Source organism: Artemia franciscana, chromosome 7, assembly GCF_032884065.1.
Source record: "Artemia franciscana chromosome 7, ASM3288406v1, whole genome shotgun sequence".
Lineage (NCBI taxonomy): Eukaryota > Metazoa > Arthropoda > Branchiopoda > Anostraca > Artemiidae > Artemia > Artemia franciscana.
In genome coordinates this window covers 50,846,037-50,874,012 of record NC_088869.1, presented here as the reverse complement: position 1 = coordinate 50,874,012, position 27,976 = coordinate 50,846,037, and the positions used below count along the sequence as shown (strand labels likewise).

Here is a 27,976-nt window from a genome sequence, read left to right as displayed (position 1 = left end):
GAAGGTCAGAACCTAAAGAATCCTAAAGAACCTAATGAAATACCTCATTTTTATAATCTTTCAGAATTAACCCTCGCCCCCACTCCCCCAAAGAGAGCGGATCTGCCCTTCCAACTCCCCCGAATGTCACAGGATCTGGTCGGAATTTGAAATTAGAACTTTATAGCACAAGATCCTTCTAAATATCAAATTTCATTAAGATCTGGTCACCCTTTCGTAAGTTACAAATACCTCAATTTTCAAAATTACCTCCCCCCTCTCAATTCCACCAAAGAGAGCAGACCCGGTCCAGTTATGTCAGTCACGTATCTTAGACAGGTTTCTATTCTTCCCATCCAGTTTCATCCTGATTTCACCGCTTTAAGTATTTTCTAAGATTTCCGGTCCCCCCAACTGCCCCCCCCCCCAATTACGTTTGATCCGGTCGGGATTTAAAATAAGAGCTCTAAGACACGATATCCTTCTAAACATCAAATTTCATTGAGATCCGATCACCCGTTCGTAAGTTGAAAATACCTCATTTTTCTAATTTTTAAGACTTACTCCCCCCCCCCCCAACTACCCCTAAGAGAGCAAATAAGTTCCGATAATGTCAATCATGTATCTAGGACTTGCGCTTATTTTTCCCATCAAGTTTCATCCCGATCCCTCTACTCTAAGTGTTTTCCAAGATTTTAGGTTTCCCCCCTCCAACTCCCCCCAATGTCGCCAGACCCAGTCGGGATTTAAAATAAGAGCTCTGAGACACAATATCATTCCAAACATCAAATTTCATTAAGATCCAATCACCCGCTCATAAGTTAAAAATACTTCATTTTTTCTATTTTTCCGAATTAACTGGCCCCTACTCCCCCCCCCCAGATGGTCAAATCGGGAAAACGACTATTTCTAATTTAATCTGGTTCGGTCCCTGATACGCTTGCCAAATTTCATCGTCCTAGCTTACCTGGAAGTGCCTAAAGTAGCAGAACCGGGACTTTAGGTTTTCTCCCTCCAACTCCCCCCAATGTCATCAGATCCGGTCGCGATTTAAAATAAAAGCTCTAAGACACAATATCATTCCAAGCATTAAATTTCATTAAGATCCAAATACCCGCTGATAAGTTAAAAATACTTCATTTTTTCTATTTTTTGCGAATTAACCGGGCCCCCACTCCCCCCCCCAGATGGTCAAATCGGGAAAACGACTATTTCTAATTTAATCTGGTCCGGTCCCTGATACGCTTGCCAAATTTCATCGTCCTAGCTTACCTGGAAGTGCCTAAAGTAGCAAAACCGGGACCGACAGACCGACACAGACCGACAGAATTGGCGACTGCTATATGTCACTTGGTTAATACCAAGTGCCATAAAAACAAGTGTTTTTTAACTTAAAGTAAGGAGTGACATTAAAACATAAAACGAACAGAAATTACTTCAAAAATGAAAGGGGCTGCTTCCACGAGATCACAGTATCTATCAGCTCTTCGTACATTTTTAACAGGCCTTTGACCTCGTTTGGAGAGAAGGTCAACCAGCGTTCTAGAATTTTGCTTGCCATCACAGGAGCTCTTCCGTCTCTTTCTACCTGCAGTAACTGATAGACCACCTGGCACCCTCATAGGAGGAGTAATGATAGACAAACTTGCTTATGCTGACGAAATAGCCCTAATTGCTGAGTCCCTCCATGACATCTAATCTTGAACTGACATCATTTACAAGACAACCAACCTCATTGGGATGACCATCAACACCTCGAAAAAGGTAGTCATGCACTGTTCACGCAAACCTGATTCTCAGGTAAACTCCAGCCTCCAGCTTGAACATGATGATAAAGAGGGGGCTAACGAGTTTACCTACCTCGGTAGCTTACCTCTAACAATAGCCACTCCAAAGATACCAAGAGACTTCTGGTACTTCCAAATTCCAATTTTAAAAGTCTGATGCCCATCTAGAGGAACAAAAACTTAACGACAATGCTTAAATTGAGGCTATAAAACTCGCTTATCAACCATATCACCATTTGTGCCTGTGAATCCTGAACTCTAAAAAACAGATGATAAGTATCATCCTGCTGCTTTCAAAACAAAATCACTGCAACATATTTCTGTTATCACTTATCATGATAGAGTTTCCAAGATCAAGCTTTTCTGTAATCTCAATATTGAACTCACCATCTTCGACAGAATGAAACTGCAGCAACTTAGGTGGCTAGTACATGAATGAAACTCGTCTCCTTCAGATAGGCTTTGAAGGCCAGGTACATGGTTCTCGACCTAGAGGACGCCCCCCAAAGAGATGGAACGACAATTTCTCGTTGCCCAGCCAACCGCACCTTCTCCACCTCGCAGAAGATAGAAGTGTATATAAGAATATCAACCCTCATATAACATCAACCTGTATATAACAACCCTCAAGGACAGGCGGGATTTAAGTCATGTAAGCCAATAAGGTTTCCAGTTTCTCGTTACATTTAACATAGTCCTGCTCAAGCATTCAGTCTATGGAATCAAATATTGTAGAGTAATGCCTTAACCATTCTTATTACGAAATGTCAAATGAGCACGTTTTTCCACTGGTCTGGAATCTCTGAAGAGAACTTCCATTTCACTTTAGAATTTTTTTAGGCCCACTTTGAAACTTTATCAGCTTCTTTGCTTTTAAAATTTTAGTCAGATTTAGGCAATCCTTCTTTGTGCTCCAAACAGTTGGAAAACCACTCCTGATCTTGACTCACCAGATTCCTACCAGATATTGCACCATAACTCGGCACTTTTTTTGCTTGTTTGACTAGAAGACCCTTGTCCCAACCAGGTTTTAGAGAACCGAAATGGAACTTATGACAAGGGATGGCTAGCTTTTCTGAGGTTTTCAGGGCATGGCATATTCCCTCACAGTAAATATTTAAAGCGATTGGATCTTAAACACTGTGCAGAAGTAGCTGGTAGGGCACTTCAATTTTACTCAGAATTTTTTCACAAGTGTGTATGATGTAGCACCATGTCAGTTTTTTCTGCTCAGATTTGATAAAGTGTTTGTTAGCCGCGCATGTGGTAGCAGACTGAAAAGTGGCACTGAAAGATATACCTATATGATTTCTACTGGTTTGGTCGGGGCCAATTCTTATATTTTCCATAAGTGGGAAGTTGGTCACCACATGATCAATATTACTTGTAAAGCCACTATTGTGCATACAGGTAAACCGATGATCGTTGTCACAAAAGGATATTCCATCTTGTCTTGTTAATGCTACCGAGCAGGATTTGCTCGCTACAAAGAAAAATTTATCAGAGACAATTGAAAAGAAAATAGCCGAAAAACTGAAATCGACCGGGTCAACTCCAGCGGCTAGTACTGCCAAGTTTCCGACAGAGACCATGGTTTCAAAAATACACGATGCGATCATTATAGAATTTAGCCCAAAGTTTAACATCAAACAGCTCAAAATATACTTGCATGCTATTGAAATCCTTGAGAACAGGGTAACTCAACTAGAGGCGAAAGTTGACGATTATGAGCAGGAAGCTAAGCTAGATTCTCTCTTATTTAACGGTGTGAAACAGAACCCATTGCAAAATCTAAATCCAGCTATTAATCAAATCATACGTGACCAAATGGGCCTGTCTAGTATCGCAAATTCCGATGTTGTGAGTGTTCATTGGTTCCGTCTGGGTTCTAGTAACTCACAAAGACCGGACAAGGTGGCTCCCGTGCTCGTGAAATTTCGTTCTAAGGACATTGCTAGCGCCGTTTTCAAAGGAAAGGATAATCTTGCAAATAGTGGAATTTTTGTATCTGAAAATCTCACAAAGAAAAAGCGCGAGTTACTGAATGCTGCCAGAGATAAATTTGGAAACCGATGTGTATGGTCAGATCAGGGGAGAGTTTTTGTGCGACAGTCTAGTGTTAGTCCCATTCAGCGTATTTGGGGTATCGATGATCTTCTGTAATATCAGTGATAGTGATAATCGTTTTCATTTCCGTTCATTTTTTTTCTTTTTCTAGTTGGAGTTTAGAATCTTTTTGTTTTTTCGTTATCCCTCTTCTGTATATTTCCTTACCGTCAAATGCGGTCTGTACTATATTATGAATGGCTGTTTAAGTAAATAATGATATGCAGCAGTCCCGTTTGGACTTGTTGCAAAGTGCGCCGTTTCGTATTGAAGATGTTTTGTCGTTATCGGTAGCGAATGATTTTGTGGGTCATCCATTTAAGCCGCTGCGGAGTAGCAAATATATTCGGTTAAGTGATATTGAAATGCCTGGGCAATCTGAGTCTTTGACTATGGCTCAGTGGAATTGTCATCTGAATTCGAACCACCAGAGGTCGCCCGTCTGATAGATCTTTATAAAAATAAGGTAGAAATATTAGGGATTCGCGAGTCGTTCGTAACTGAAGACACTTTCCTCTCGTCAAATTTTTTTCCAGGCTATAAACTTGTATCAAAATCAAGGAGTTCAATGAGAGGAGGAGGTTTGACTTTTCTGCTAGCAAATTCTTTGGATTACGTAATTCGAGATGATTTAACTCTCTGGAATGAAGGTAAGCTCGAAACTTTATCAATAGAGATAGAGTTAGAGAAAAATAGAAAGTTCATCATTTCTTTGGTTTACCGGCCGCCCAGCGCAAACCCAGATGATTTTTTTGGAGAATTCGATGGATTTCTTCAAAGCATGCCAAGTACTAACCTCCAATGTATTTTTTTAGGCGATTTTAACTTTGATCTTTTAAATCTAGAAGGAGTAAACCTTGATTTTTTTAACCTTATGCTTTCACATAACCTTTGTCCCGCAGTTTCAATCCCAACTAGGATAACAGATCATTCGGCAACCCTGATTGACAATATCTTCCTTTCTTCGGCTGCAATTGTGGAGTGCTGTGCTGACGTTGTCTTACACCCTGGGTCGGACCATCTACCATTATTTCGCACCATTAAAAGATTTGGCTGTAAACATAAAACCACTACTGAGTTTCAATTCAGAATGATGAAAGCTGAAAATCTCAGGAAATTTAAAGAGGAAATCAGCACAGTATCATGGCAAGAAGTCATGGCGGAGAAAGAAGACCCCTCGACTGCTTTTGATAAATTTATGAGTATGTTGTCTCCCGTCTATGATCAGTGTTGCCCATTAAAAACTGCAACTAAGAAGAAAAACCAACCGCGGAAGCCATGGATTACAGAAGAGATACTGGAAATGATGAAGAAGAGAGACCAACTATTCTCAGATTATCTCAATTGTGAGAGTGATGACAGTTGGGAAGAGTACAGAAAGGCAAGAAATAGGGTGAATTTTGCACGTCGAGCTGCAATGAGGGAGTATTTCGGAGAGAAATTAAAATCGCAGAAAGGAGACATTGGAGGGACCTGGCTGACTATTAAAAGCGTTCTCGGCAATGGTAAGGATTCAGCATCAACTGAACAGTTAGCCATAGGTGAAAGAACTGTGAGTGGGAGGCAAGAAGTTAGTGAAGAGTTTTGTAAGTTTTTTACCAAAATAGGATCGCAAATAAACCAAGAGGCAAAAGATCAAAGCGGACAGCTAGATACTGAGGAGTTTGACGATAACCGTGGTCCTCATCACTCATTTTACTTTACCGAATGTACTATTGATGACATTACCCAAGCAGTGAAATCGATCAAATCTAATGCAGCTGGTGTTGATGGCCTAAACATTAAAGCAGTTGCTGCGTATCTCTTACCTGTGATATTAAATCTAGTCAATTTATCTATTCAAAAAGGTGTGTTTCCTGACGAACTAAAGCGGGCAAAAGTTATACTCCTCCATAAAGGAGGCGATAAAAGAGATATTTCCAACTGGAGACCAATATCCATTCTACCGCTCTTCTCAAAAATTTATGAAAAAGTAGTGGATAAGAAAATATACGAGTACATGAATTTGCTTGGGTTTTTGTCAGATTTGCAGTTTGGTTTTAGAAAAGGTCATTCTGCCGTTCATCGCCTTTTATATTGTGTAAATAGTGCGTTAGAAAATAATTTGATCCCTCTAACTATTTTTATTGATTTGAAGAAGGCGTTTGACACTGTGGATTTTGAATTTCTACTGAAAAGACTGCGGAACCTTGGAATTAAAGATACAGCATAAAGTTGGTTTCGGTCTTATCTGTGTGGAAGATCAATGAAGGTGGTGATGAGTGATATATCTAGTGTAGCTATGCCTATAAATTGTGGTGTTCCCCAAGGATCAGTCCTTGGCCCGTTACTCTTCTTGGTATATGTGGATACTCTTTGATTTTATCTAAATGATTCAGTTTTAACCTCTTTCGCCGATGATACAGCTATCACAGTGTTTACCCGGACTTCAAAAGAGGTTATGCAAAAAGCGAACCACGTCCTTAGTCGGCTTCATGTTTTTACAGCTCTAAGCTCACTTTCAGTAAATCCAAGAAAAACAAATTTTATGGTGTTTAGTAGAACTGGTGTACCTGAGCTTCTTGAAAATGTGCTTTATAACGGTGTTGGCATAACACAGGTGTTTTTTTGTAAATATCTCGGATTTTATATTGATTGTAATTTGTCTTGGAAGAAGCATGGTGAAATAGTGTCGGCAAAAGCAGCTAGAGGATTGGGAGTGATGAGGAGGCTGAAAAAAGTGTTCCCTGTAGAAGTTGTCAAATTGTTATACAGTGCTATTGTGCACCCCTACATCACGTACGGTTGTTCTGTTTGGGCAAGCAATTTCGTGATGAATTATAAAAGAACTCAAATAATACAAAACAAAGCACTGAGTCTGATAGGAGAATTTCAAAACTGTCAGAATACTGCGGAGTGTTTTAGAAAGAACGATATTTTGAACATAGGCAAGCTACACGATTACCAGCTAGTGATTTTTGTTTTTCAAAGTGTAAATAAGGTAAGCCCTGAGTACTTTTATGATTTTTTTTAAAACTAACTCGTTTTATCACCCTTATTTTACCCGAAATTCGGAGGATTTGACTCACGAGAGAAGAAATACAACGAGAGCAGGATTTGTTCTCAGGAACATAGGTGTCAGCGTCTGGAACGACCTTCCAGAATTGGCCAGAGCGGCAGTAAGTCTGGCATCATTCAAGAGAATGGTTAAATTCCATTTTTTAAAAAGGAGAGAAGTGTGATAAGCGGAAAGAGTATTTATTTATTTAGTATTTAATATTAATTATTTTGTTTTTTTACCCCCCCCCCCAAGGATTTTTTTCTTCAAAATCATTTGAGGAAATGATTTAGCAGATCATGGTGGTTAGAATTGCGGCCACAGTCAGGACTCTTCTGTCTTAAGAGTGGCCGTTAATGGTAAATTCTTTGTTTAATTTATACGTTTTGGATGAAAATAAAAAATGTCTATGTCTAATACAATGTCTATGTCTATGTCCATCTGGGAGTACTGCTAGAAGAATGTCTGTTAGTTTACCAGGTAAGGAGGGGTTGAACTGGAGGTCTCTAAAAATTAGAAAGTGTCTGTTGCCGGTTCTACACAAGAGTCTACTTTAATGACTACACGCTTTGACATAGCGTTTCTAAGAACGATCAATATTCAGGTACTCATTATAAAATGAGCACCTTGAAATGGCAGTCAGATAAGGGGTGACAAAATGAACAGATGTCGGATTTTTTTAATGATATTTAACAAGCCTTTTTCAGCACCAAAATTGAAAAAAAAACAACAACAAATGAATGGAATCAAACAGTTCATCACATTTTCTTAGCAAAAATGTGAAAATGGATAGAACACCTTATTCCAAACAAGCAAGCAATAGTTTAAGTAAACAAGGAATAAAAAAAAAAAAAAAAAAACAAAGAAAAGAAAGTCGAGGATGGAACTTCAATAAGACCAACGAAAATACTGGAAGCAGAAAGACAATTGTTTTGTTAGGAAAACCATTTCCCTTCTTCAGCACATTAGAAAAAGTATTGAGAAAATATGTCACACTTTCTGAGCAAACATGCAAATGAAAAGACCACAGCCCCTGCCCAATAACCATTTTTGATATCTGGTCCTTTTGTTAACCCTTAGGGCATCTGATGACTATTTTGAGGTATCTTTTTGTACACTCTTTGTGTCTGCTCAATTTTGCAAGTGAAAGGGCTTTCCAGGGAGATATTTTTGTGGGGGGAAGGGGAGTGTCAGCCCAGGACGAAACGAGACAAATACTTCAGAAGGACAACCACATAAGAAAGAAAATTACAAAAGTGCAAACAAAAAACCGGATAAAGATAAAATTATAAAAAGAAGCAACACTGAAAGCAAAAAGGAAAACTAAATAAAAATCCAAAATTAAAAAGAAAAGAAAATAACTAAACAATGCAGAAAAACCAATAACAGATTGAATCATGTTTAACAGAATCGAAAATTTTAAAAGCAAAAAAAAAAACAACCTAATTTCAAAAACAAGCCACTCACCAATATCTAAAATTTAACAAAACAATGTTACTTGCTTAATAGGGAAGTCAGGAAATTAGCCATGTTCCTTTGCTGAAATTACATAAAAAAACAAGTTTTTCTTGACTGAAAGTAAGGAGCAACATTAAAACTTCAAACGAACATAAATTACTCCGTATATGAAAGAGGGTTTTCCTCCTCAACACCCTACTTTTTAACTCTACTTTTTAAAACAGTAGAAAACTTTAGCGTAAAGAGTGGTGCGTTGAGGAGGAAACGCCCCTTTCATATATGGAGTAATTTCTGTTCGTTTTAAGTTTTAATGTCGCTCCTTACTTTCAGTTAAGAAAAACTTGTTTTTTTTTTATTAATTTCTGAATGTTTTTGAATTAATGCATGTTTAGATTTTGGCTCTCCACGCATAAATAATTAAAACAAAATTTGCATGTTATTTTTATTTTTGGTTAAATGGCTTTTTCATAGTTTTAATCCGAAGAGTTTTCAGAAAAAGGAGCGGGGGAGGAGGCCTAGTTGTCCTCCAATTTTTTGATTACTGAAAAAGGCAACTAGAACTTTTAATTTTTTACAAAAATTTTCATTAGTAAAAAATATACATAACTTACGATTTAACTTACGTAACGAACTTCTATATTCGTATGTTTTTATTACGTATATAAGGGGGTTCACCCCCTCGTCAATACCTCGCTCTTTAAAGTAAAGCTTATATATTGCCCCAATTGTTTAAGAATGACCATTGAATCACAAAGGCCATAGAATAAATAGTTGAAATTACTAAAAATACTTTAGCGTAAAGAGCGAAGTATTACGAAGAGGTGAACCCCTCATATGCGTAATAGTTTCTGTTCGTTTTAAGTTTTAATGCTGTTTCTTACTTTCAGTTGAAAAAACTTTTCATATTTATTTTTTCACTGTTTTTTTAAATAATGCTACAAAATCCTGCGCCCCTTCATTGAAATTCTCTTCCCCCATGACAAATTCCTCCGTGGAAAGATCTTCCCACATACCCCCCTCAACTTCTTCTCTCCCTTCCCAAACCAAAAAAAAATCCCCCTGAAAACGTCTGTACACTTCCCAATAACCATTACTATATGTAAACGATGGCCAAATTTTGTAACTTGCAGCCCCTCTCAGGACGACTGTGAGGAGTAAGTCGTCCCCAAAGACATTGTTATTAGGTTTATCGACTATGGTGAATAAAATGGCTATCTCAGAATTTTGATTTGGTGACTTTGGGGGGAAAATGAGCATGGGAGGGGGCCTTGGGGCACTCCAGTTTTTTGATCACTTAAAAAGGGCACTAGAACTTTTAATTCCGTTAGAATGAGCCTTCTTGTAACATTCTAGGACCACTGGGGCGATACGATCACCCCTGAAAAAAAAACACCCATGACTTGTCTTCTAGCAAAAAATACGAATATCCACATTTTTGTAGATAGGAGCTTAAAACTTCTATAGTGGGGTTCTCTGATATGCTGAATGCCATGGTATGATTTTCGTTAAGATTCTTTGACTTTTAGGGGGTGTTTTCCCCTATTTTCTAAAATAAGGAAAATTTTCTCAGGTTCATAACTTTTGATGAGTAAGACTGAACTTGATGAAACTTATATATTTAAAATCAGCATTAAAATGCGACTCTTTTGGTGTAACTATTGGTTCAATTTTTTAGAGTTTTGGTTACTACTGAGCCAGGTTGCTCCTTACCATGTAACAGTTCGTTACCACAAACTGTTTGATAGAACTAAACTCATACCATCACAGCCTCATCTTGTTTAAATATTCAACAAAGCCTATGAGGCAGTTGTTGATCATTTGGTTTGGAATTGTGAGAGCTTATAGATCTGAGAGTTTTTGAATTAGTTATTACGATAACAGCATTATTACCAGAAATATTGCAGTAAAATAGTTATAGAATACAAAATGAAGGGATTTTGTTATAGATTTGGGAGACCGAATATAAAGAAAAGGTTTTAATTGGTTGTTTGGTTGCAACTTATTTGGTGGTCTGGCAATAAGAGAAGAGAACAAGAGATATTGTGATTTGGAAGGGAAACTTTTGTAATATGTTTTATTTTAGTTTATTTTCAGTAATGAGCTCCTTGATAAGTTTATCCTTTGGTGGAATAGGAAACAATGTTAATTTCATTTAATTTAGAACACCTGATAGAATATATATTGGAAGAAGGCATTATACTCACATGGCTTGAAAACTTTGGATGATTATGAAAGCTGGAAATCAGTGCAGGAGAATTATCTTCAAGCAGAAACAAGTCATCCTTCTTTTCAAAGTGTTTTCCATTGTCATAAGATATATAAATAGATGATGTCTGATTTTTGTAAGCTGTTGGGTCTTTAGCATGGCACACAATGACTTTAGTGTTCTCACCAGACCAATGAACTGTCAGCAAGAAATGGGTATCATTCAGAAGAAACTGGAAAAAAGAAGAATAGAGCAATTTAAATCACCAAGAAATTGCATGGAAATACAAATATTAGGGCTATTAAATATTGATCAAAGTCAAACTATTCCCACACTCCTGGTAAAATTCTACTTAAACTTTTGGTTGTATCTACCTTTAGTTCATAGACCAATCTGCAAACGGGGGGAGGGGCCTTTATCCACAGAATCAGTCCAAAGGACAGTTCCCCCATAAAAAAAAAATGACACTCAATATTACAACATTTCCCACTAGGACCTTTACCTTATAAACTTGATATTATAAACTTTAGTCTCTCTTCAGTCTCTGACCTGTTAAAGACATATTAAGACCTTTCAATTAAGTAAGGCTTAAACCTGTGTTGCAAGACCAAATGACGAAATCAAAACAATTTTGTCCTAAATGCAGATTACGGGTTACTTCGAACCCAGTCAAATGTGTTAATTGCAGTTCTTGGTTCCATGCAGGGACTGAAAAGTGTGCTAGGATAGAAATCACTAGTTAGAATAACTCCTGGATGTGCCTAGATTGCTCTACTACGTCTAAGGTAAATTGTACTTCTTCTCCAGTGCTTTCTATTCCCCCATCCGGAACTTCTCGGACACCACATACCCCTAGTGAAAGAAGAAGGATTCTTATCATTCTAAGTGATCTCAGCAGCCCTAAACATTTTCCAGACACTCCGCTCAGCCAGTTTCTTCTATTGACTGAAGAACCAATCGTTTCTAACAAGGCTGGTACTAGTTTGTGTGATCCTACAATTTCCCTTGCCCCTCCCCAGCGCCGAGGCTGTTCTGAAGGGAAAACAAATGCATTTTGCCAAACAATTGACTGTAGCATTGATAAATCAGTTCAAACTGACACTGTCCCTACACCCCCCCCCCCATCTTACAACCAGACATTACCAAAATCTTGGTTTTACAAGAAAAGTTAACTGATGCATTAACTTTCATCTCTAAATTTTTGACAATTCACCAAATCGATCTAGCAAATCAACCTACATATAATTCCATTTTGAATGAGGAGAATAATACTTTCATCTCTGACCATAAAAAAGTGCAATCTCCATAAACCCTATGAATATTGATGAAGGACTTAGAGGATTAAATCCAGTGATACCTGTCACAACAAGTGCCATAAATCCGGAAATTTTCATTGACCTCAATCCACACTTGATACAGCCTAATTATTATGATAACCTTGATTACCACATTACAGATGCCCAAAAACGTTTGGATATTAAGAAGGTGAATAGCCTGCATAATAAGACTGTCACTTCTGACAACAAACTAAAATGTGCTAATATGATCTTGGCAGGTTCTTGCCAATTAGGAGACAATTGTGTATTTGAACACTTTTTTCTTCAACCAAGCTCCAGCAAAAACGTGTTTTCGAAAATAGAGTTAAGGCAAATTACACTCGAAAAAATGAGCTCAGTGATTTTCAACCAAGTGCATCAACTAAGTTCCGGCAAAAAAGCTCCAACAAAAAAAATGTGATATGCAAACATTTTTCTCATAATCGTTGCAAATTTTTACATATATGTCGTAATTTTATTTCAGGTAGTTGTGGTTCCGTTAAGTGCAGTTTTGACCATGTAAGAGCTTTGTCCAGTTTTAGCTTGTAATAACAAATATTGTAGTTTTGCCCATGCACCACCAGTAGATGATGTTAGTTCTCCTCCCTGGGGCCCTGTTCCAGTGTCCCTGTCCAAAGATAAAAATTGTAAGAGCCACTCATCTCCCTTCCGCTGTCCTTTTTTAGTGCACCGCACTCAATCAAAAATGTCTCATCAAAGTTCATCAGGCACAGCTCAAAAATTGACAAACCCTTCCCGAACTCTCCTTTCTTACCCCCTCCCTGCATAGAGAAGTCCTATTTCCTCCCCCTCACAGTATGCTGCCCTATACCCTCCCTACTCTGCCGCAAACCAGCAATTTCTTGACGGACATGAATCACTATTCCCAACCAGCCCCCCTCTCCCAGCACCTTACAAAACCCCACCCCCAGCCCATTCGTTTTATCCCTCGTGCCTACCCTATCAACGTGACTCAGGTCTGAGACTTTTTGCATTCAATAATTGTCTTGTAATGAATCCTAATTGTTCTCCTCGTGCTTCATCCATATCATTGCCCGTCCCCCAGCCCCCAAATCACCAAGACAAATCCTTCTCTTAATCTAATAATTCATCTATCGATGTTGACTGTAATAGTCATTCCATAGAAGTCAAATGTGCTCCCTCAGTCCCTTGTTCTGACTACATTAATCTGGTCCCTGCTAAGAATCCCACCAAACCCCCTGTACCCATTTCCAATTTAAATAAAGTTAAGTGTAAAAATGGTACCTTTGCAGGTCGTTTTAAATTTCCCACAATTGTGTTAAGCAACGCTGAAAGTCTTAATTTTGAAAACTTAATGAATTAGACTCCTTTTCTAAAATATATAAATCAGACATAATCGCTATTACTGAAGTACACGCTCAAAATACATACATGTTAACAATGAATAGTTTCTCCCAGTTTATTAAACTCAGACCCGAAACCCATCCTCTGGGTAAGAAAGGGGGTAGAATTCTTTTCTTTGTCCGTAATGATTTTTATCCTTCAGAAATATTAGTTCCTTGTCTTACTCCCTTTGATGAAATTTTGTGGGTTTGTGTTCGACCTAAGGTCTTACCACGTCCTTTCAATTTGATTGTCCTGTGTTATTTTTACTATTCTCTTGGACAGAGAGCGGCTGAAAAAATTAATTTTATTGAAAAATTGCATGGCAGTGCTGACTATGTACTATCTAAATACCCAAATGCTGGAATTTTCTTCTTAGGTGATGCAAATGAATTAAAACTTGAGTCTACATGTAATACTTTTAGTCTAAAACAAATTGTAAAAGTCCCTACTACCAAAGGCAATTCTACTCTTGATTTAATATGCACCAATATGTCAAATTTCTACAGACCTGTCACCATTCTTCCGCCTCTTGGAGGTAGTTACCACTTTAGCCAACTCCTATCTCCACTAGCTACAGTTAACATTCCTTTACTATTACTGAAACCGTCTTTAGACCTCTAATTGACTCAAGACTCTACAATTTTGGCTCCTGGATCACTAGTGAAAATTGGTCCCCTGTGTACCAAACAAATGATGTCGACTTCAAGGCTTTGTCCCTCCCGAATTTATTGAGGAGTAATTATGAAGCCCATTTTCTGGTGAAAAAAATTAAAATATGCTCTACCGATAAACCTTACATTACTGCGACTTTTAAAAAACTAACAAGAAAAAAAATCAATTTGTTCAATAAAGGACATATCACACAGGCTAATGATCTAAGAAAGTTCCTGAAGGGAAAAAAAGCACCTTCTGAGTATTGCAATAGTAAAGTTAAGGATCTGTATTCTAACAAGCCTAAACAATGGTACAGGAAAGTTAAAGAGATTTGCGGAAAAAAACCCATTGAAGTTAATTTTCATCTCCCTGAGCCCCCTTACCAGATAGCCAACGATTTGAACCTGCCTCTTGCATCCATAGTACAAAGTCTCCCCCTTTCACTGGCTCAGGTCAAACTATTTCTCCCTCCACCTCTTTCCCCCAAATTTCTCCCTCTAATGTTATAAATAAAATCCAAAAGCTCAGAAAATCAAGTACTTGCCCATTAGACATCCCAATTGACTTGATTAAAGCCTTTTCAGACACAATTGCTGGACCTTTATCTCATATTTTTAACCAAATTACAAAATCTGGTAAATTCCCAAGTTGCTGGAAACTAGGTTTTATAACACCCATCCCAAAGAAATCTTCCAGTCTGACTATAACCAACATGCGTCCTATTGTACTCACACCAGTGTTTTCTAAACTTTACGAAGGGTTCCTTTGTGACTGGATTAAAATTAAAATTATACCACGCAGTGACATCCGACAGTTTGGTAATTTAAGAAACACCTCCACCACCCATTACCTTGTAAACTTGATTCACACCATCCTAAGTGAACTAGAGAAACCAAATGTTTGGCTAAACCTGGTCTTAGTCGATTTCCAAAAAGCGTTTGACTTAGTTGACCACAATATCCTAATTTGTATACATGATAACTTTGAAATTGACCCACTATTAGTAAATATTGTTATAACGTTCCTTTCAAACAGATCACAAGTTGTAAAATACCCTAGGTACTGTGGAATACCTCAAGGAACCTTATTGGGACCACTCTTATTTCTTGTCATGATTAACGAAATTGGCAACGAATTCCCCCAAAGATGGAAATATGTGGATGACTTGTTGATCCTTGAAGTATGTCATAGGAATATTAAAAGTGACCCCATTGAAATCCTAACCCAATGTTCGGATGAATCTAAGAATCTAAATATGACAGTAAATCTCACTAAATCACAGATAATGACGATCAACTTCCTGAAATCTACTCCTGTTTTTTCGCGAACCAATCCCATGCTAACTGCTAGTGAAACATGTTAAGCTTCTTGGTGTCATAATTTATAATGATCTTAACTGGGACACACATGTTTCCAACATTGTTAAACAAGCAAATGTTTCATTATCCATTTTTAAGCTGCTAAACAAATTTAATTGTCCTAAGATACATTCCCTCCATGTTTACTTATCCTTTATCAGGTCATTATTGGAATATACATGTCTGGTCTAGCATTCACAACTTTCAAAGGAACTTAGTGACAAAATTGAGTCGATCCAAAAGCGTTTGCTCAGGACATTTACAAAGAAGGCAAAATTCCATACTCCTTCCTCCTTAAAGCTGCACGCATTACCACCTTAAAAGAAAGAAGGGATAAAATTTGCCTGCTTTTCGCTAAATCAGTCAATCCCAATCCCTGTACTGAGGACTTACTCCCTGATTTTCACAATTCCATTAGACTCTGACCCCCCCCCCCAGTCAGCCTCCTTAGCAATGCCAACTTACTCTCCAATCTATGCTGTTACAGAGAGGTTTTGTAAAAGTTTTATCCCCTTTATTCTAGAACACCTTAATAATAATTTGTGATTATGTACTTGCCAAATTCCCCTTTTCCTCTATTGCTGTTTTTATTTTTGATTTAATGCGATGTTTTTGTAATTTCTTTTTAATTTTAAGTGTTGTACTTAATGTACTGATTTTAATTTTTTTTTTTTTTAGCTTTTACTTACATATAAAGCGAATTCGGCTCTATAGAGCTTGTGATAGTCTTTTGAAAATAAATATTATCTTATAAACCAAAATGAACTACCTCCATCCAGGGGATCATTCAAAAGTGAAAGTAGGCACTATAAAGCTGATTTCAAAGAACATGTTTAATACTTATTTTCCTTTGCTTAATTCTCTTAAACTAAAATTAAACAGTTTAATAAATAACTGAGTAACATTAAGAAGCTTTAAAGCAAGATTTGGTGATTTCTTATCATATACATAATGGATACCAGAATAATAAGATTTGTCAAATTTAACGAAATTTTTAACTAATTTCACAAGCATTTGCACTAATTTGTTTTCTGCTGAATATGAAATATACATAGAACATGTGAAACAAGCTGTGAGTAGAGTCTGACATTCTGCTGTCAGGGTTGTTAAAGATAGAATATTCATACTATTTGCAACAAATTTTTTTTTCCAAAATAGTACCAAGAAATTTCTGAAGACAATACTTGTTTGCTGGTAAGATGGTGACAATCCTGGAAGCAGACACTTGCATCATACAAAAAACAAAATCACATTATTTTCCATGTCAACTGTCAATGCTAAAAAGAAATGCGGACAATATTTGAAATTTGGTGTCATACAAATGTTTCTTAATCAAACTATTCTCATGTGCTTGATCCATTAAAAAACATTTAGCAGCAATGCTATAAAACTGTCTAAAATGAAGGACCATATGGAAATGATAAAATCTAATACAAAAAAGAAACATTGTAAATATTTAAAATTAAATTGCAGCTAGGAGCAAACTAGTTCATTAGTGACCATGTGCTGTTCCATATTCAGTAGCATCCCAATTGAGTTTAGACACACTGAAGGACCATTTAGCATCTAGCCTTTGTTTGAAAACTTCAATGGATTCAGCAGTAACTGCTTCAATAGATAGTTTGTTCCAACTGTTGACAATGCATGATGAAAAGTATTGAGCATGGACTCTAGATATTGTAGATTGCTTGACAAGATTCAGGCAGATGACCTCTAGTTCTAGAGTTGGTACCAGCAGTAGGGAATAATGCTGGGAGAGCATTGGTCCTCAATAACTTGTAGGCTAAAATAACATCCCCTTCATTTCTCCTGTAAACAAGTGTAGGGAGATTCAGCTTTGATAGTATTACAGGGTAGGAAAGCTCCCACATGCCATATATCACTTTAGTAGCATGTCTCTGCATATCTTCAAGAACTTTTATATCTTTTTTAAAATATGGGGAGGAAGAGACATTCCAACTTCAAGCTTAGGATGCACAAGTCCCTTATATAGAAGACTGATGACTTTAGAGGAACAAGTGGAAATAGTACACTTAATCAGTCTCAAGGTAAAACTAGCCCCAGCAGCAGACCCCTTAGCATGAATACTAAATTTTAGTTAATTGTCAATAGTGACATTGAGATCTTGCCCATTATTTATAGAGGAGAGTGGGTGGCCTAAGACAACATAAGTGTGGCAAGGATTCAGTTTGCCAACGTGAATGATATGGCACTTGGCAACATTGAATTAAACAAGCCAGACCTCAGCCTATTGACCCAGCAGTTGAAGATAATTTTGAAGCAGGGCATGATCTTCACACAACAAAGCTGACTGAAGAAGCTTCAAGTCATCTGCATAAAGAGTTGATTTACAACTAACAATACAAGGAGCATCACTGATGAAGATATTAGCTAGTGTTGGACCCAAAACACTTCCTGAAGAACTCTACCCAGAACATGCACAGAGGAAGAAAGAATACAATTACAAGATTCATCAAATAACTGAGCACATTTGAGATTGTGAATAAAGAAAATCAAGGATCCAAAAGCAGGTATTTCTCTTCAAGCTTGACTGCACATAATTTATTGCAAGTTGCTTGTGACAAACTTTGTCAAAAGCTTCAGAAAAGTCAAGCAGAATCACATCAGTAGGTACCCCAATATCAAGCAATTGATGATGTGATCATACAGTTCAAGGAGATTGGTGTCAACAGATCTACCTGAACAAAAGCCATGTTGGGAACTGTGTAAAACCCTATTTGCTTCAATGTGTGTAACAACTGCAGAATTGATTATTCTTTCAAGAACCTTAACAACTACTGATGTCATGCTAATGGGTCAATAATTTTCAGCAAGGTCTGTTCTACCTTTTATAAATATAGGAATGATATGTGCAGTTTTCCAATCCTGAGGTAGTCTGAAAAGATTTAATGATAACTTGAACAGCAGGGAAAGAGGTTGACACAAAAACCTCTTTCAAGGACCTTTGGTAAATGAGTGAAATACAGTTAGCCAATCTTGATTTTGTTTTCAATTCATGTGGTGAATATAATACTTAAGTATTTAAGCATTTAACTTTAATATCTTTCAAGTGAACTTAGTGAAAAAACTGAATTGGTCCAGAGGCATTTGCTCACAATCATTTACAAAGATAGTAAAATCTTATACTTCTTCATCCTTAAAGCTGCACACATTACCACCTTAAAAGAAAGGAGGGATAAAATTGCTTGTATTTTGCTATGTCTCCTATTCCTAATCCCCATACTGAGGACATTTCTTCAAAATTTCAGAACCCTAACTCCCCTGCTATGCCTCCTTAGCAATCCCAACTTACTCTCTAATCCCTGTTGTTACCAAGAGGGCAAAAAAGTTCTATTACCTTTAAGTCAGAGCAATTTAATTACTCCAAGTAAGTATTCTGAGCCAAAATCCTATCCTTTGTCTCTTATTTTAGTTCATGATGCATGGTCATAATAACTATTCCCTCTTTTTTCCATTGCCATTTTTTTTCATCTGTGATGCCTATTTCAGCTTTTTTTTAATCTAGTTGTTTGCACAGTCCTTTTTAAAATTGCCAATATTTCTGATCCTTCTTATATCCATAATAATGATTTTGACTTTTTTATTTCAACTGTTTAATTTTTTGTAGCATTTGACTTGGAAAGCAAATTTGGCTAAATTTGTTGGACAAATGTTTAGTTTTGTCACAAGGTGTCTAAAGTGGGTATTACGGCATATAACAAGATTCTGATGATTGCATATTGTTTCTTTGTCATTATTAGAGAAGGGCATCCATTTTTCAGCTTTCTAAGATTCCCCTCCAACAAGACTAAATATATTTAAAGTGGGCTTGTTTACAGGTAATATTACCTATAGAGTGAAGCATATTAGTCCTTGAGCCCTGTAGGCAGCAAGGCAAGGTCTGTATTCTATATTTATTCAACAAGGAGTGATAAAACTAAAAAAAAAAAAATCTCAAATAAGGTTTATTAAATAAATGTAGAATATAGACCTCATCCTGCTGCCTGCAGGGCTCATGGACTAATATGCTTTGCTCTATAGGTAATGTTACCTGTAAACAAGCCCACTTTACACATTTTTAGTTTGCCCCATAGAGGAGGGTCAACCAGAAATGGAAGCACTCCTGGAATTAGCATTTCTAAGTACTAGAGTATGGAAACTATGGTGCTTTGCAGCATAGTTTGCAGTTTAGACAGCTTGTGCTGAAACTAAATATTTCAAAAGTAAAACAGTCCAAAATAGGGATGATACCTTTTTATTGACAGTGAATAGATATAAAATTATTTAACAGGATATCTAAAACACATATACAGTGTTCATCATCAGCAGTAAAACTGCTGATGATGAACACAGTATATGTGTTCAAAATATCCAGTTAAATAATTTTATATCTATTCACTGTCAATAAAAAGGTATCATCCCTATTTTGAACTGTTTTACTTTCATCATGGAAAGGCAGTGTGGTCTTCAAAGTTATCAACTAAATATTTACTATTTTTTGCAGCTAGTAATAGGCCTAGTTGTTTGTCAAGTGGGATATTTTTTATTCTCTTCTCCTCCCTTTTTTTTTCATCAATGGTAGCAGTTCATTTTAGTTTTTAGACATAGAATTTTTCAATTTTATATTTTACTATTTTGAGTTAAACTTTTATTGGCTACTTTTATGTCTGATTAATTTCTAATCTTTGTCTTGGTTGTTTTTCTTGCTTTGTTTCTTTCTACTTGAATATAGGCTATGAAACAAATTTGGGGTGAAATTCTAGTTAATTGACTTCTTGCTATCTCAGAAAGGGTTTAGGTTAGGAAAATGAAACTTTCAGTGATGGGTCTACAGGCTAAAGGATGTCCCAGGAAGGTATTTTGAAGTACCTACCTCTGCTCCTTCTCTCTCTACAGGGCCCTGACCTTTCATGACCTTTAAAAATATCTGTGTTATAAAAGTGAGACCTTGCAAAATATATCTTCTGCTTAATTGAAGTACAACAATATTGTTTTCAGCTTCATAACTTTGCTTAATCCCATTTTATAAGGTTTTAAAGATATGCAAATACATTTCCTAAATTTTGAAAAAAAAATATTGATATCACTCAAAATCAGTTCAAATAACAGGAATTGCATTTTCAGAACTAATAGCAGAAAAAAAGCAACTAGTCACTGAAAATTGAGGTAAACTGTTGTTTTGTAACCATGAAGGTTTCATTTTCCTAACCTAAACCCTTTTCAAGATAGCCAAAAGTCAATTAACTAGAATTTTACCCAAATTTGGCTCTAGTAGAGCTTGTAATAGACTTTTGAAAATAAATATTATCTTAACTAATGAAAAGCATTATGTAAACAAGAAATGAAGTGAAAATACAAGAGGTGAGCTAGGCATAATTTGTATTTGAACTAATGCAGTGAATTTAGTGTTTGACTTGTTAGTATAGGATGCCTATAGGATAGTTCATTTACCTTATTGTTTTTATTCCATGTTGTTTGCAATGTTGCATGCAACAGCTTAATAATTTGGAAAGGAGCAAGGATCTAATGTAGCCTATAAAAAACTAAGCAAGCTCAGCTTTTAATTAAATGAGCTTAAATGAATCTTTTCATATCTCACATGTTCTTCACTCAAATACAGGTTTCTGTAATCTTAACTGGGCAAAAATTCAATTTTCCCCAAGTAAATTACAGTAAAATATGCATAAAATAGTTCATAATTTTTGAATGATTTGAAAAGATGGATGACAATGGAAGGCAGCATTATACTCTAATTGATACAAATATGCTGCATGGACTCTATAAAGTAGTAACTTCATTGTTTTGTTTTTTGTATATTCCTAGGGATATATCTGGGATCATCAGGAGGGTGTAATGTGAAAAAAAGCAACCATAATATTTGGAAATAGCCTAAAGTTAATTGTACTACTCTTATTTGTTTGGTATGTTTTCCTTAAAAGTGGCCAACCACTTGATATTTACCAAAATAAATATGTTGCTACAATAAACTTTGTAGGCCTAAATTATGAAAAAAAAACTTACTGTTGAGCTAATATTCTTAAGACCTTCATCTGTAGATATGTCTACTCGCCCTGGGGAATCAGGAAGCAGTGACACTTCTACTTGCTTATTATCTAGACTTCTTCTTAGCCTGTAGAGGTCTTGTAAGCTGATTACATGATGCAGAGGTTCTGTTTTTTCTTTTGTTTCAGGAACTCGTCTCAAGCAGCATATTTGTACGACAAAAATGACAATAAATAAAAATAATGCTTTCATAACTCTTGAGGAAAAACCTAATTAATCTATTTCTTCTTGAAGTAGCTTGAAATCTCCTAGATCCGACGCTGAAGAATTATGTCTTTACCTACATTTTCCGACGAGCCAAACAATGTAAAAACTACCTTTTTATTTCTCGAACATTTTATGCTCGATCATGGCAGCTTTCTATTGCAGTAATGAAAGTTTCTCCTTTATCCAAAGATACTTAATTTCTTTTTATACAAAAAACAGATAATAGATCAGAATTGCAAACTAATCCAATAGATGTTTTGAGTATTGCTAATAAATGTATTGGTCAAATTCACAACAATTCTATAAATTTTTCCCATTCAATTACTAGTAAGTATGTTTTCGGTTTGAAGTGGGCTACTAGACGAGATGATAATTTTTCAGTCCTTCAACTCATTACTCAGGGACTATGTTCATCGATTAAATAGTTGAGGCAGATAGTTTCTGATGGACAACCTGATGTTGTCGGGTTATGTGAGACCTTTCTGTATTCTAATAATGAAATGCTTCTTGATATACCCGGTTATAAAATGGAACGACTAAGTCGCAGAAGGATGGCAAAGTCATATAGTCTTGTATATTTGTGACGTTATTCCCTATTTTGTTCAAAGCGTTCTGTCATGGAATGATGAAGGGGTTTTTGAATCCCAGTTTATTGAAGTGAAACTACAAAACAAGGTTATAAAAATTGGTAATGTTTATAAACCTCTAAGTGGATCCGTCCCTTCTTTCCTTCAGGTCCTTGATGAGGTTTTGGATTTAATAGGGAGACCTTCGTGTGAACCAATAATAATGGGAGACTTATACATAGATCTTATTGATGTGGCATCCTCTACTACGACTTGGGAAGTGATTAATTCCATCCTTAAACGTTCTTCTCCAGCTCCCTCTATCCCTCCGAGTCTTGTGGTTGGTAATGTGGTTGTTGAGGGCGTTCCATCTGTTCAGGAAGTATTTACATCATTATTTTTTGCTAATGTTGGAAAAACTACTGCCTCTTCCGTCAGGTCTTCGCTGTCACAGCCAGATTACAAATCTTATCTTGGTCCGCCTTGTCTCAAGTCAATGGTGCTGTATCCTATTTCTGATGTTGAAGTAGCCAGGATTGTAAATAGCTTGAAAGTTTCTTTAACATCTGGCCCTGACTGCATTCCAACTATGGTAGTTAAGTTCATTCTTCCTTCAATTATTTTTCCGTTGATGAAGCTTATAAATATTTCTTTTAAAAATGGGATTTTCCCAGTTCTCTTATGCAAGCTAAAGTAATTGTTTTATATAAAGGTGAACCTCGAAACGATCCAGCCAAATATCTGCCTATATCCTTGCTGTCTGTTTTTAGTAAAATTTTTGAAAAGACTATGCTTTCCCGACTACTACCTTTTCTAGAGGCTAAAACTTTTTTTCTTCATGATTTTCAGTTTGTCTTCCGAGCTAAACATTCTACGGAACATGTATGTTTAACGCTTTTAAATTTTCTCAATACTGCGCTTGACTCTGGTTTGATGCTAATTGCCTTGCCCTAAATGTTGCTAAGTCAAGTTTTTTAATTTTCTCCCATATTCGTCTGGCATGCCCTCAGTTAACTGATATCCACCTTTATAGGGATTCTCTCAGGGGACCCAAGGATCGATATATCCGATTCCTCGGTATTCTTCTTGATGAGAACCTTTTGTTCGAGCATCAAAATGGACTAATTAATTTGATGATCTCAAGGAGTCTTGGAATTTTGAAGAAACTAAAACAAATTTTTCCTGGATCAGTTTTACCAATTCTGTTCCATTGCTTAGTTCAGTCCTACGTCTCTTAGTGCCATACTTTATGGATGTCAACTTTTTCTTCTTTTCTGAAACCACTATCTAAGTCGTATGATAAAGCAAGAAGGGTTATACAGAAACCAATTGTTCTAGAACTAACCTAACTAGCCTTTTACTTGATTTGCGGTCACTCTACATTCTTTCTTGTGCGTCATTCACTTTTCATCAACTTCATGGTGATGTTCCTTCAGCCCTACAAACTATTCCTTCTTTCGCCACTGATAGGTCTATGCATCACCTTCGTAATTCAAGGAATATTAATATTTTGTTTACTCCATCGGTGAGGTTTGACTTTAACCCATTAACTACTTGTCATATAGTTTGGAACAGCCTACCTGATTCAGCTCAAGAATGTCTCTCTTTGGTAGTTTCAAAAATTTATATCCTGATATTCTATGTGTAAATTTTTTTTTAATGTCCTACCGACTGACCACTTCCAATACCCGAAAATTTAGGTACTTCCGGTACCTGGTACCCGGTTTGGTATGTTTTTTTTTTTTTAATATATTCATTTATTAATTGATTTTAGTACACAAGCACATATGTCATTATTTTTTTTTTTACGATATTCATTTTTTCCTTCTTTCTTTTCCAATTCGTTTATGAATTGATTTTGCTACGCAAGCATGTATGTCATTGTTTTGTTCCTGTTCTGTACTAATTAATGTAATGTTTAGTCTCCCACCATCACAGGCCAAAGAGCCTTTGTGGGGGTCTAAAGCTTTGTAATTTTTCTTTATTTTCTCCTAATATACTGATAGATTGATTGATTGATTGACAACCTTTGTGGGTGTAATGTGTTTCGATTTAGTTCCATTTAGTTACTATACATCACAAATTTTCACCTTAATATCCTTAGCTTCCATACCAGTAGGAGTGGTATTAGCAGTAGAATTAATTGCAGTAACATAAGTTGTAGTGGCGTTAGTAGCAATAGAATTAGTAATAATAAACAGTAGTAGTAGTATGAGCAGAAGCAGTAGTAAAAGGAAGAAAATATTTTATTTTGGCTATTTCAAAATCCCTCACACCAAGCCCTCTTAGGCATAACTTCATGCACCAAGCTGTTCCTAAGATCTTGCTGTTACATCCTTTTGACAACCTGCATAGACTTAGTTCACTCCCCCTTAAAATTCATTGAAAATTTCACCTTCATACCCCTCGGCATGGTTTCAATAGTAGTCAGAGTAGTAGTATTGATGTTACTGGTAATAGTATTAACATATTGCCGTTTGATCAGCAGATCATTCTTCTCATCAAGTCCTAGAGGTTTCAACTCAACACAAAAAGCCGTTGCTATGACATTGGCTCATATGTTCTTTTGATAACTTGTATGTTATCATATTTTCCTCTCAGTTCTCTTAGCCTTACAAGTATTATCAGTAGAAGTAGTAGTAGTAAATGAAGCGGTAACAGTAGTATTAAAAATTGTGTGTATATACTGCCTTTTGGGAAGATGATCTTCCCCTTTAAGCATTCTCTGAGAGTTCCAACTTAATACTCAAATCGATTCTTGAGATACACTATTTTAACAATTTGCATGCATATAGGGTCTTTTCATTTAGCTGGAATTTCCCCTCAATACTGTAAATGGATTGGTCTGGTAGTAGTAGTGGCGGTAGTAGTGGCGGTGGATCATCTCCCTTATCATTTCCTGAATTTTCCAAATTAAAATACTCACTTGTTCCTTTGTTACAGACTTTTGACACTCTTTATACACATAACATGTTTTGATTTAGTTCTAAACATTCTCAGAAAGGCTCACCTGAATGCACTTCGTCTTCTTGGAAAGTATAGTTCAAACATGCATACCTTTCTCAATAACATATTCTGTGTGTAAACAATGAGCAAATTGCCTAGCTTACAGCCCTTGTCCTAAGGACTGTGGGGTGGTTGATATCCCCAAAGACATAATTACTAAACCTTTCAAAAAGTCTGAACAAAATATATCTTTTAAAATGTCGATCGGATATATTTTGGGAATTGATAGGCTCGGGGGAGGGGGCTGATTACCCCTTATTCGTTTTCGACTCGTGGAAACGGTACTAAAACTTTGGACCTCCAATCAACTGAGCTATTTGTGATCCAAAGCTTATGGGACCACCTGTTCCCAAAAAAAAAAAGGCCCGGGGGTGTAACTTACAACCCTTTCTCATGGGCTCTGGGAGATTGTGTTCGCTCTAAAGACATTGCTGTCTGATTTTTGGACTATTGGTGACAAAATAGCTATCTCACAGTTTTATTCGAATGTGTTTTGAGAAAAGAGGGTGTCAGGGAGGGGGGCTAGCCGCTCATCGTCATGTTTGACTCATAAAAGGGAACTACAATTATACATTTCAAATTAAATGAGCCTCTTCTAAAGTTCACACGACCACCCCTTCCATAAAAACCTGATATGCCTCTGGGGCATAACTTACAACCCTTACCCCCAGACTTATTGCCCTAAAATCACTTCTTACTATTGAAAAAGGTCCTTTCAGTTTCTAATTAAATTTGCATTTTCTGAAGTTTCTACGACAACGAATGGTCATCTCAAAATTTCTATCAGAAACATTTCGGAAAAATACAAGGCGTGAGGGGGGTACCCACCCTCTGATGACTTCGAATCTTAAAAAGAGTATTAAAGAAACTAATACAATTTAAAGATTACTAATACAATGATTGCCCTCCAAAGCTTATACGATCACCCTTTCTAAAAAAATCTTATGTGCCCCAAGAGCATAACTTACAACCCTTTTCCCGAGGGCTGTGGTGGTTTTTCCCGAGGCTTGGGGAAATGGTGGGCGTGGGAGGGGGTTGATAGATGCCCTCCAATCACTTTCGACTATTAAAAAGGGCTAAAGACCCTTCAATTTCCAATCGAATGAGCCTCTTTCGCAGTTTCTACTAAAACAAATGGCCATCTCAAAATTTCTATCAAAGGAACTTCAGCAAAGTACAAGGTGTGTGTGTGTGGGGGGGGGTATTCACCTTCCGACCACTCTGAATCTTAGAAGAGGCACTAAAACTTCTAATTGCCATTCCCATGACCCCCCCCCCCCTCTGAAGTTTAAACGATCACCCTTTCTATGTAAACCTTATATGCCCCAAGGCCAACCCTTGCCCAGAGGGCTCAAGGGGGAGGGGGTTGTCATCAACATAAACATAATTCCCGGACCTTTCAACTACGTTGAAAGGTCCAAAATGGCTATCTCAAAATTTTGACTGGGGGTACTTGGGGAATGATGGGCATGGATGGGGGTTAGCTGCCCTCCAATCACTTTGGAGTATTAAAAAGGAAACTATCCGTTTGAATTTCCAATTGGATGAGCCCTTTTCGACGTTTCTATGATAACTCCTTTGGTATAAAGTGCCCTGGTCTAAGACCAAAATAAAAATAAATCAATAATTCATTGTGCCCACATCGCTCTTTGCCTAGGCAGCGCTATTACACTGCCTCTGATCTACCAGGTGGGATATTACGTAATTAGTTGTGTAGGGAATGGTGTTTAATGGTATGCCGCTCTGAGCTTTGACATTGTGTTTCTGGGTCTTTTTAAAAGAAAAGCGAGTTTCATAATTGGTTATAATGTAGTTAAAGAATCAGGTTTATTTTCAACACGTTGCAAAAGTTCAGTTGAAATTTCTGCTTTATAGACTTTTGGTCGTCTGACAACACCATGGGATTGAGTTTGGTGCACACTTTCCTTACCGCCTAAAAATTCAGTAGCAGATCGAAACACAACAGTAAAAAATAAGTTCAGTTCAATGGCAACCATCTTGAAATGCAGTCGACTGTTAGAGTCCATTAACTGTCGAACATTAGCGACTTTGTAGTCGTTTTGCTGGTTTTGGCCCTCCTTAAAGGCCTTTAACCAATTCAAAACTTATGAGTAGGACAGAGCAGAGTTTCCGTAAGGCTCACAAATAATTTTGTTAGCCTCCGGAAGAGACATTTTTAGTTCGGCACAAAACTAATTGCGCAATGTTACTTGATTACTACTCCCATTTTTTTGGTGCGTAGAGGTTAACAGTAACTGAAACTTTGTCAGTGCAAGAGAGAGACTTTGAGCAAAAACCCAAAAATAAGAGAAATGATGATTGGTCACAACCCTAAAACAGCTTTTTTCCTTTCTAGTTACCCAAATGTACTAGTTGGATGAAACGGCCCATTACTTATGTTTTACTACGGCGTTTAGCATAGGCACAACAATTTATTTTGAATATTTGACATTCCACGTCGAGAGTTTCCGGCAATCCTAGTCAAGATCTTGAATCTTGAACGAGCTAAAAACTAGACCAAACCAAGGTTTCTCAAATTGTTGAATTTGTAGATTCAAGAATTTTGTAAATTTTTGAAACGAATTTACACAGGAAGAGATTGCCTGCTTCAGATAGAGGATTAAATGATGCGTCAAATGGTATCTTTATATCTTAGCTTTGTCATTGTGGTCTTACAAAACAAATTAGCCGTGTTTTCTTTATTCAAGTAATTAGCAACATTAGCAGCTAAGAAAAAATGTTTTGAAAGTCAGTTTAAAGAAGCTGGCGGTAACCGTGCTAAAACATGGAAAATTATTAAAAATATTATATCTTCAAAAGATTCTATTTTGCCCGATAAGGTTATTACTCGTGATGGGTCAGCTT

General features: G+C 36.7%; 1 protein-coding gene across 1 annotated transcript in view; it reads right to left on the bottom strand.

Moving 5' to 3' along the window:
* Positions 1 to 21,570, bottom strand: part of LOC136029426 (sortilin-related receptor-like) — a 127,054-nt gene extending 105,484 nt beyond the window's left edge. Inside the window, exons 1-2 of the mRNA XM_065707808.1 lie at positions 21,291 to 21,570; positions 10,572 to 10,805 (exon numbers count right to left, since the gene is read on the bottom strand). Of these exons, the coding sequence (XP_065563880.1) occupies positions 10,572 to 10,805; positions 21,291 to 21,524 (468 nt within the window). The 5' untranslated portion in view covers positions 21,525 to 21,570. The remainder of the gene's footprint in view (positions 1 to 10,571; positions 10,806 to 21,290) is intronic.
* Between the last annotated feature and the right edge of the window lie 6,406 nt (positions 21,571 to 27,976).